The following is a 12,197-nucleotide window of genomic DNA, read 5'->3' on the forward strand; positions in this document are numbered from 1 at the left end:
GTGTATGTGAATGCACCACTTGTTTCATGTGTGAATGCGGTAACTTCACGGTGTTTATGTGTGTGAATGTGGTAACTTACGATGTTTCTGTGGTGAATGGTAACTTACGGTGTTTTATGTGTGAATGTGGTAACTTACGGTGTTTTTATGTGTGAATCGCGGTAACTAATTCTGTGTTTTCGTGTGAATGCGGTAACTTCACATGTTTATGTGTGTGAATGCGGTAACTCACGGTGTTTTATGTGTGAATGTGGTAATCCTACGGTATTATGCGTGTGGTGTTTCATGTGAATGCGGTAATCTACGGTGTTTCATTGTGAATGCGGTAACTACGGTGTTTCCGTGAATGCGGTAACTTACGGGTGTTTCATGTGTGAACCCGGTAACTTCTACGGTGTTTCATTGTGAATGCGGTAACTACGGTGTTTCATGTGTGAAGCGGTAACTTCACGGTGTTTCATGTGTGAATGTGGTAACTTTACGGTGTTTCATGTGTGAATGCGGTAACTTAACATGTTTCGTGTGAACGTGGTAACTTAGGGTGTTTCATGTGAATGCGGTAACTTACGTGTTGTAACTTTACGGTGTTTCTGTGTGAATGCGGTAACTTACGGTGTTTCGTGTGAATGCGGTAACTTACGGTGTTTCGTGTGTGAACGGTAACTTACGGTGAAATGCGGTAACTTACGGTGTTTCATGTGTGAATGCGGTAACTACGGTGTTTGTTGTGAATGCGGTAACTTACGATGTTTCCCGTGTGTGAATGTGGTAACTTCACGGTGTTTTATGTGTTGGCGGGTAACTTACGGTGTTTCATGTGTGAATCGCGGTAACTTCACGAGTGTTTCCGGTGTGAATGCGGTAACTTACGGTGTTTCCGTGTGTGAATGCGTAACTTCACGGTTTTCGTGTGAATGCGTAACTCACGGTGTTTGTGTGAATGTGGTAACTTAGGAACGTAACTTACGTGTCGTGTGAAACGCGGTAACTATGTGTTTCGTGAATGCGACTTGCCTGTTCATGAACGGTAACTTACGGTGTTTTGTGTGTGAATGCGGTAACTTCACGGTGTTTCTGTTTGTGGAACGGTAACTTACGTGTTTCATGGGAATGCGGTAACCACGGTGTTTCATGTGTGAATGCGGTAACTTACGGTGTTTTGTGTGAATGCAATCGTTGTGAATGAGGTAACTTTACGGTGTTTTATGTGTGATCGCATCCTGTGTTCGTGTGAATGGGTAACTTACGGTGTTTGCGTGTGTGAATGCGGTAACTTACGGTGTTTCATGTGTGAATGTCACCGCTGGTTTTTATGTGTGTGAATGCGGTAACTTCACGGTGTTTCGTATGTGGGTTGGAAACTTACGGTGTTTCATGTGTGAATGTGGTAACTTACGGTGTTGTGGAATGTGGTACTACGGTTATGTGAGGGTAATCCACGGAGTTTTGTGTAAATGCGGTAACTTCACGGTGTTTTATGTGTGAATGCGGTAATACTTGCGTAAATAACACGGTCGTAACTACGGTGTTCATGTGTGAATGCGGTAACTTCACGGTGTTTCATGTGGGAATGTGGTAACCGATGTTTCATGTGTGGAATGCGGTAACTTCGGTGTTTTATGAACTGCGGTAACTACGGTGTTTCCCGTGTGTGAATGTGGTAACTTACGATGTTTCGTGTGTCAATGCGGTACCTACGGATTTCGTGGTGTGAATGCGGTAATCTACGGTGGTTTCATGTGTGAATGCGGTAACTTACGGTGTTTCATTGTGAATGCGGTAACTTACGGTGTTTCATGTGTGAATGCGTAACTTACGTGTATGGCTGTGAATGCGTTTAACTTAGATGTGTTCTCGTGTGTGAATGCGGTAACTTCGGTGTTTCATGTGTGAATGCGGTAACTTTACGGTGTTTCGTGTAACTTGCGGCAACGCGGTAACCTACGGTGTTTCATGTGTGTGAATGCGGTAACTTACGGTGTTTTATGTGTGTGAATGCGGTAACTTACGGTGTTTCATGTGTGAATGCGGTAATCCCACGGTGTTTCATGTGTGTGAACGCACCACGGTGTCGCGGTAACTTACGGTGTTTCTGTGTGAATGCGGTAACTTACGGTGTTTCATGTGTGAATGCGGTAACTTACGGTGTTTCCCGTGTGTGAATGCGGTAACTTACGGCATTTGCTGTGTTGCGCGTACGGTGTTTCATGTGAACGCGGTAACTTACGATGTTCTCGTAGGTGAATGCGGTAAATTCCTACGGTGTTTCATGTGTGAATGCGGTAACTCAACGGTGTTTCATTGCGTGAACAGCGGTAACTTACGGTGTTTCATGTGTGAATGCGGTAACTTACGGTGTTTCATGTGTGAATGCGTAACTCTACGGTGTTTCATGTGTGAATGCGGTAATTCCACGGTGTTTCATGTGAATGTGGTAACTTACGTGTTCGCTGTGAATGCGGTAACTTACGGTGTTTCCCGTTGTGAATGCGTAACCTACGGTGTTTCCGTGTGTGAATGCGTAACTTCACGGTACCATGTGACGCGTAACTTACGGTGTTTCCCGTGAATGTGGTAACCACGTGTTTTATGTGTGAATGCGGTAACTTATGGTGTTTCCGGTGTGAATGCGGTAACTTACGGTGTTTCCCGTGGTGAATGGTAATCTCTATTTCCTCTGTGAATGCGTAACTTATGGTGCCTCGTGTGAATGCGGTAACTACGGTTCGCGGTGTGAATGACGGTAACTCACGGTGTTTCGCGGTGAACGCGGTAACTTATCAGTCTGTTTGGATCGCGGTAACTTACGGTTTTTATGTGTGAATGCGGTAACTTACGGGGTTTTCCCGTGTGTGAATGTGGTAACTTAGGGTGTTTCCCGTGTGTAACGCGGTAACTATTAGGTTTTATGTGTGAATGAGGTAACTTACGGTGTTTTACGTGTGTGAATGCGGTAACTTACGGTGTTTTATGTGTGTGAATGCGGTAACTTACGGTGTTTCATGTGTGTTAATGCGGTAACTCACGGTGTTCCCCGGCTGCCGGCGGCGCAGCAGCGTGAAGCGGCTGTGGTTCTTCTTGCTGCGACTCTTTGCTTTCCTCAGCTCCTCCGAACGCTCGTAATCCGCCAGGTCGAAGACTTCTTGGGCCTTCCGCTCGTCTTTCACCTGCAAAAACACACACACACACACACACACAGACACACACCACACACACACACACACACACACACACCACACACACACACACACACAGTTACTTCCTCACATCGATTACATACACATGAGGGTGAACATTCACATCGGTGGCTAACGTTGTAAAGCTAGTAGCCAATTTAGCCAATTATGAATAAAGCGAAAAGCTCTGCGTACGAATAAATCGTCCAGCTGCAGAAATGTTGTCACACACACACACACACATATTCAGAGACACATACACACACATACAGAGACACACACACACATACAGAGACACATACAGAGACACACACACAGACACATACAGAGACACACACACACACAGACACATACAGAGACACATACACACACATACAGAGACACATACAGAGACACACACACACACATACAGAGACACACACACACACACAGACACATACAGAGACACATACACAAACATACAGAGACACACACACACACATACAGAGACACATACAGAGACACACACACACATACAGACACACATACACATATACTCAGACACACACACACACACAGGCACACAGACACACACACACAGACATATTCAGAGACACACAAATTTTTTGAGAAGTGCACACACACACAAACACACATACACGCACATGCAGACACACACACACACACACAGAGACACACACACGCCACACACAGACACACACACACGTCACACAGACACACACAGACACATACAGAAACACACACACGTCTCACTCACACACACACACACAGAGACACACACACACACAGACAGACACACACAGACACACACACACAGACACACACACACGCAGACACACACAAACACTCACAGAGACACAGAGAGACGCACACACAGACACACACACAGACACACAGGTGCAGTGACACAGAGATAACAGAGGGGCTGACTAACACCTGGGTACCCAGTAACATCACCTGCGTTGCAGCAGAAAGTAACTGAACACATTTACTGCAGTACAAGCTGTAATACTTGCTCCTCTTTATGTAACTTCATACGTTTACTCCACTACATGTATTTAAGTACTTTAGTTACTGTACTTTAAGCAGGACTTGTACACCAAGTACCTGTAACAGGGTATTTTTACACACTTTATGTGTGAGTGTCCTCAGCTAGCGGACGGTTCTTTAACTTAGATTAACAACAGAGATGAGAGTACATCCAACAATTATCTGTTTAAGACACTTTTTACACAAGCACACACACACACACACATACAGAAACACACACACACACACACAAAGACACGCACAAATACAGAGACACACAGAAACACACAGAGAAACACATACAGAGACACTGAGACACACACACAGAGACACACACACACAGAGACACACACACACACAGAACACACACACACACACAGAGACACACACACACACAGAGACACACACACACACACACGGACACAGACACACACAGAGACACAGAAACACACACACATAGAGACACACAGAGACTACACACACAAACACACACACACACAAACACCACAAACACCACACACACACACAGAGACACACAGAACACACACACACACAAACACAACACACAGACACACACAGAGACACACAAAAAGACACACACAAGACACACACACAGAGACACACAGAGTACACACACAGAGAGACACGCACACACACACAGAAACACACACGGACACACACAGAGACACACAGAAACACACACACAGAGACACACAGAGACGCACACACACACAGAGAGACACAGAGAGACACACACGACATACAACACACACACAAACACACACACAAATACATACACACACACACACACACACACACATAGACACACACACGGACACAGACAGAGACACAGAAACACACACACAGACACACACACACACAGAGACACACAGAGACGCACGCACACACACACACAGAGAGACACAGAGAGACACACACACACAAACACACACACAAATACATACACACACATACACACACACACACACAGATAAACAACAGAGATGAAAGTGGGTCAAACACGAACACGTTCCCAGAGGAACCAGCGTCAGACATCAGGAGAAAGAAGCCGGTTTGTAAAAAGTAATCTGAGTACTTTAGTTCTCTGGAGACAGACGGGGACACACACACACAGAGACACACACACACACACACACACACACACAGAGACACACACACACTCTGCAGGGAGAAGGGGAGATGGAGTTTAAATGGAGTCGACTCGCTGCGTTTGGTTTCCATGTTTCATTCATCAGAGACATTTTAACTTCGTACAACTTTAATCCACAAAGTTCATCTGTCTCACACACACACACACACACACACTTATACACACACATACATACAGAAATCCATACACACAACACACACTATACAATAAAATAATAACACACTTATAAACACACACACATACACACAACACTCATACACAAACAAAAACACACACACACACACACCTTATACACACACACACACAACACACACATAAAATAAAACACACACACATCACTATAATACACACATAAACAAAAACATTTTATAATAACAAAAACACACATACAACAAAAACACAAACACACACTTATACAAACACACTCACATAATACTTATATACACACACACACACACACACCTCATACACACAACTATATTAATACATAACACACTCATAATACACATTATTACACACCTCTATAAACACAACAACACATATCACCACACACACACCATAATACACGATATCATTATAATCACATATATCACACACCACTCATAACAATAAACATAAACATTATTAACAAAACAACACTCACACACATACAAACATATCATTAACATTATAATAATATTAATACCATATTATCAATAAACACACACAATAATATCACACATATACAACTTTCATATTAATAACATAATATTAATATCATTACTACCTTATACACAACACATTCTTTATAATATCAATACACACACAACATAACACACACTCTTTACATAATAATATTATCAATTATTATACTCATTACACACTTATACACACATTATTTCATAATATTACCATATTATCAATTACCATACTCTATACACAATAATACACATCTTTATACAACACACACACACACTCTCATATACACACACTCATACACATAATAATAATCATACACCAATAATACTCATACAATAATACCACACACTCATACACACTCATACACACATCACACACACACACTACACTACTCATACACACTCACATACACATACACACTCATAAAAACATACACACACACAACAATAACACAAAAACAACCTTGGAGTTAAGTGATGAGTCATGAGTCATTATTTTGCTCCGGAGGGAAATGTAAAAAGAGAAATGAGAGAATAAAACGAGAGAATAAAACAAGAGAATAATACGAGAGGAATAAAACAAGAGAATAATACGAGAGGAATAAAACAAGAGAATAAAACGAGAGAATCAAACATTGGCTGAAAGTCAGCGAAGTGAAAACAGAACAAATGACACGTTCACTTACACAACAGTTACATAAACAAGCGCTGAGTCAGCCTGGCCTCTGTGATGCCTTCAGGGCCTCGGCAACCATCTGAACATCTGACCATTTGTTAGGCCAGCCGCCGCGCTAGCCAAAACGGGGGGCAGGCAGCTTGTGCGGACGCTGCATAGGCTGCGCTTCGTACGTGCTCGCACGGGCGGTAGAGCCGGTAGCTTCGGATCTTCACGTATGCTGGTAGCTGGGAGCGTGGCGGGGCTTGGGTCGGGTAGGGTGGGAGCCGGGTCCAGCCCGTCAGGCTTGGGGGGGGACAGTGGTGGCTCACGCACACTGTGGCATGTGGCCGGGTCGAGCTCCTAGCCCAAGCCGCAAACAGAGCAACAAAGCGCTATAGGGCGAGTCCCTGTGAATGTGGGGGTAGCTGTCGGGCTGCCTTTGTGCTGCGAGCTTGGTGGGTACTGTGGCTGGCAGCCGACGTGGCGTGTCAGCTTGTGGCACGTGAGCCTGGCGTTTGGAGCGTCAGCTTTGTGGCGTGAGAGCTCTGAGCTGGGTACCTTGGGAGCGTGGTTGTGGTAGTGTCCTGGTCGGTGTCAGCCTGGGAGGGGGGGGGGGGGTGGTGGCGTGAGCCGCCGCTTTGGTGCGGGTGTGTGCTTCATGGTGGGAGCTGGTGCCAGCTTTGTCCGGGCGTCAGCGGGGAGCTGTCAGCTTTGTGGCGGAGCCGTTGTGCGGTCGCTTTGTGGGGCGGCAGCTTCGGGCGGCGTCAGCTTGTGGCGTGTCAGCTCGTTGAGCTGTCAGCTTTGTGGGGCGGTCAGCTTTGTGGTGTCAGCTTAGACGTGCTATCAGTCGCGTGCGGAGAGGTGTCATATATGGGCGCACGTCTACCAGCTGAGCTAACCGGGCGCCCTCCTCGGGTCAAATTCAACCGATTTCCAAAAGTTATGTCAGAAATTTTGAGTTTCTTTCAACCAAGTGTGTGTGTGTGTGCGTGTGTGTATGCATCTGTGTGTGTGTGTGTGTGTGTGTGTGTGTGTGTGTGTGTGTGTGTGTGTGTGTGTGTGTGTGTGTGTGTAAGGCGGGTGTGTGTGTGTGTGTGTGTGTGTGCGCGTGTTGTGTGTGTGTGTGTGTGTGCTGTGGTTGTGTGCTGTGTCGTGTGTGTGTGTATTGTGTGTGTGTGTGTGTGTGTGTGTGTGTGTGTCGGTTGTGTGTGTGTGTGTGTATCTCTGTGTATCTGTGTGTGTATCTCTGTGTTGTGTGTGTGTGTGTGTGTGTTCTGTGTGTCTGTTGTGTGTGTGTTTTGTATCTCTGTGTGTATCTGTATCTGTGTAGTGTGTGTGTGTAGTGTGTGTGTGTTCTGTGTGTGTGTTTGTAGTCTCTGTGTATCTCTGTGTACGTGTGTGTGTGTGTATGTGTGTTGTATTTGTGTGTGTGTGTATGTGTGTGTGTGTGTGTTGTGTGTGTGTGTATGTCTGTGTGTATCTCTGTGTCTGTGTGTGTGTGTGTGTGTGTGTGTGTATCTGTGTGTGTGTGTGTATATGTGTGTGTGTCTGTCTGTCTGTGTGTGTGTGTATCTCTGTGTGTATCTCTGTGTGTATCTCTGTGTCTGTGTGTGTGTGTGTCCTCACCTCCTTGTCTGAGATGTACAGCATGTCTCCTCTCAGCACCACGTGCCGGTTCCTCCACAGCTCTCTGAAGATGCCGCGGCCGCAGAACTTCCTGATCCAGCCGGCCTTCTCCGGCTGCTGCACCGCCGCCGGCGCCGAGTCCTGGACGCCCTGAACACACCAAAACACCACAACACCACAACACCACAACACCACAACACCACAACACCAAAACACCATGTAGCAGTCAGATCCTCTACTGCGGTAGAAGTACTAATACCACACTGTAGAAATACTTTACCCACACACACACACACACACACACACATACACACACACACACAGTCATACACACAGAGATACACACATACAGTCACACACACACACAGACACATAAAGTCACCCACACAGTCACACAGACAGACACATGCACACATGGACACACGCGCACACAGACACACACACAGTCACACAGACACACAAAGATACAGACACACACATGCACACACGCACACATGCACGCACACAGTCACACAGACACACAAAGATACAGACACACACATGCACACACGCACGCACACAGTCACACAGACACACAAAGATACACATGCACACAGACACACGCACACACACACACATGCACGCACACAGTCACACAGACACACACGGGCACACACACACACACACAAACACATGCACACACACAGTCACACAGACACACACACACACACAGACACACAGTCACACAGACACACACACAGACACACACAGTCACACAGACACACACACACACACACACAGACACACACACACACACACACAGACACACACAGTCACACAGACACACACACACAGACACACAAAGTCACACAGACACACACAGTCACACACACACACACACAGTCACACAGACACACACACACAGACACACACACACACACACACAGACACACACAGTCACACAGACACACACACAGACACACAAAGTCACACAGACACACACAGTCACACACACACACACACACACACAGTCACACAGACACACACACACAGACACACACACACACACAGACACACACAGTCACACAGACACACACACACAGACACACAAAGTCACACACACACACACGCACACAGTCACACAGACACACACACACAGACACACACACACACACACAGACACACAAAGTCACACACACACACACACACACACAGTCACACAGACACACACACACAGACACACAAAGTCACACAGACACACACAGTCACACAGACACACACAGTTCCATCCTGTCTTAATAACAGCTCTGCTACATTAACTGTCCACAGGCGGAGCATGGTTCGGGGTTCAGTGCCTTGCCCAAGGACACTTGGACAGGGCCAGGGATCGAACCACCGTCCCATTCGATTGGGCGACCGCTCTACCACCTGAGCCCCCTGGTCCCCCAACTGTATACACCTTAATGAGAGTATGATGCTCTAACTGCCACCCCCCAGCCGGCTGGAGGGCTCTGTGACCCGGAAATAATCCGTCAGCGCTGGGAGTCGTAGTCATGGCAACCACTTCCAAAAAGAGCCTGACATATACGTCGGGGTCGGCCCGCAGCACAGGCCGTCCAAATGAGTAGAGAAGAGTTTAAAAAAGCTAAAAAAGTATCAACAAAGGGAATAAGATGTTGAAAAAAAAACTAAAAAATGTTAAAAAAACGATACACATACACACACACACAGACACACATACACACTCACACACAGACATACACACACACAGACACACATACACACACTCACACACACACACAGGCACAAACACACACACATACACACACACAGACACACATACACACACACAGGCACAAACACACACATACACACACAGACACACACACAAACACACAGAGACACACTCACTCACACACACAGACAGACACGCAGGCACACACATACACACACACACACACACACACACACACATATACAGATACACACAGACACACAGACACAATCACACTCACACACAGAAATACAAACACATACACACTCTCACACATACTCACACACACAGACACACACACACAGTACTGGAGTAAATGTACTTAGTTACTTTCCGCTGGACTCTTTACAGGAAACACGTACTATAAGTTTGGCGTCCTGGTTGACGTGGCGATGGATTTTGGGGGTTTAAAAACTACAGATCCCAGAATATTGTTCACACACATTAACATGAACAGAATACAGATGTGTGACATCAGCATTATTAAGGATATATTAAATATTAAATATTCGCTGCTAAAGAAAATAGATTTGATGTTTTAATACATTTATATTATATATTTTCTTCATATAAACAGTTTTTAAACTCAGCAGACTTGTTACAATTTTATTTTTAATTTATTTAATTTATTTAATTAATTAATTTAATTTATTTAATTTATTTAATTTATTTAATTTATTTAATTTATTTATTTATGTTTTGGTTTAATTTTTTTTAATGTATATATATATATTATTCATATAAACAGTTTTTAAACAGACTCAGCAGACTTATTACAATTTTTTATTTAATTTCATTTCATTTTAATTTTTTAATTTCATTTCATTTTTTTTAAATGTGTATATATATGTATATTGTAACTTTTTATAGGATATTTACATAATTAATTTTCTTTACATACACAGTTTGTAAACAGACGCAGCAGACTCATTAAATTATTAACATTTTCATATTTAAATTATAAAACATGGTTTCTTTATGCAAACAAATGTCTAAAAACATAATTTTTAGGATGTGACATAATTAACATAAAGCTTACACCACATGTTATGAAGGAAATATTACACAGAATCCTGCAGATTTCTGCCAAAAATTACAAGAATATTAAATCAATTCTGCTGTTTTTTCTCCCACTGATCTGAACACGAATGACTGGAATAATATTAAGAATTTAATCGCATATTCTCTGGATATCATCTGCGCTGCTTCCAGCATTATAACCCCTCTATTAGCGTGTTATTATGGGATGTTCCTCGGCGTTAAAGGCTGATTATATAAAGATAAAAGCGGATGGATCTGTGACTCCTACCCGTCTGCTCTGGTTGCTTTTCTTCATCCTCCCTCTCTCCCTCTCTCTCTCTCCCTCCCTCTCTCCCTCCGCGGTTCTCCGGGGGGAATCACGCCGACGTTAGCGAAGGTTCGGCCCGGCCCCGGCGGCTCCGTGCCCGGGAGATCGCGGTGACCGTGTCGGTGTGTCCGGTAGTCCGCCCGGAAGCTCTTCAGATCCGCGTCTGTTGTCTGAACTGAGGCGGCATCCTCCCCGAGAGAGAGAGAGAGAGAGAGAGAGAGAGAGAGAGAGAGAGAGAGAGAGAGAGAGAGATATGTGTGTGTGTGTGTGTGTGTGTGTGTGTGTGTGTGTGTGTGTGTGTGTGTGTGTGTGTGTGTGTGTGTGTGTGTGGAGGCAGATGCTCTCGCTCTAAACACTGGTGCGCGCGCTCTGAAACGCGGACCCGCGCACTTTAGCCTATATATGTTCTTTCTGGTAAAAAAACAAAGAGAGAACAAAGACAGACAGCGCCATCTGGTGGCGCTATGACGTGTCATCAGCGTCAGTTTAGCGTCCACTAAAAGTTGTGTTGTTGCCGCTGACAGACTCAGATTATTATTCTAAGTGTCTGACAACATTATGGGATGGATCCCTACAGAGATAGACCTTTTAGTTAAAGAGTAAGATCCTTTTAGTTTAACATGAAACAGCCCCGAAATCCCCATCACCAAACTCCACCAGACTCCATGTAAATTATCAGGACTTTTAGCGTGTATAGAGCCAGCATATCTCCACCAGACTCCATGTAAATAATCAGGACTTTTAGCGTGTATAGAGCCA

General features: G+C 44.7%; 1 protein-coding gene across 2 annotated transcripts in view; it reads right to left on the bottom strand.

The window, feature by feature from the left end:
• The window catches only part of plekho1a (pleckstrin homology domain containing, family O member 1a), a 28,885-nt gene extending 17,209 nt beyond the window's left edge, over positions 1-11,676 (bottom strand). Inside the window, exons 1-3 of one of the 2 annotated variants that reach the window (XM_039820664.1) lie at positions 11,400-11,676; positions 8,338-8,487; positions 3,027-3,167 (exon numbers count right to left, since the gene is read on the bottom strand). In XM_039820664.1, the coding sequence (XP_039676598.1) occupies positions 3,027-3,167; positions 8,338-8,487; positions 11,400-11,426 (318 nt within the window). In that variant the 5' untranslated portion in view covers positions 11,427-11,676. Of the gene's footprint in view, positions 1-3,026; positions 3,168-8,337; positions 8,639-11,399 lie in introns of those variants that run through there. The other variant, XM_039820663.1, reaches the window with a different exon arrangement.
• Positions 11,677-12,197: the final 521 nt, after the last annotated feature.

Source organism: Perca fluviatilis, chromosome 13, assembly GCF_010015445.1.
Source record: "Perca fluviatilis chromosome 13, GENO_Pfluv_1.0, whole genome shotgun sequence".
Lineage (NCBI taxonomy): Eukaryota > Metazoa > Chordata > Actinopteri > Perciformes > Percidae > Perca > Perca fluviatilis.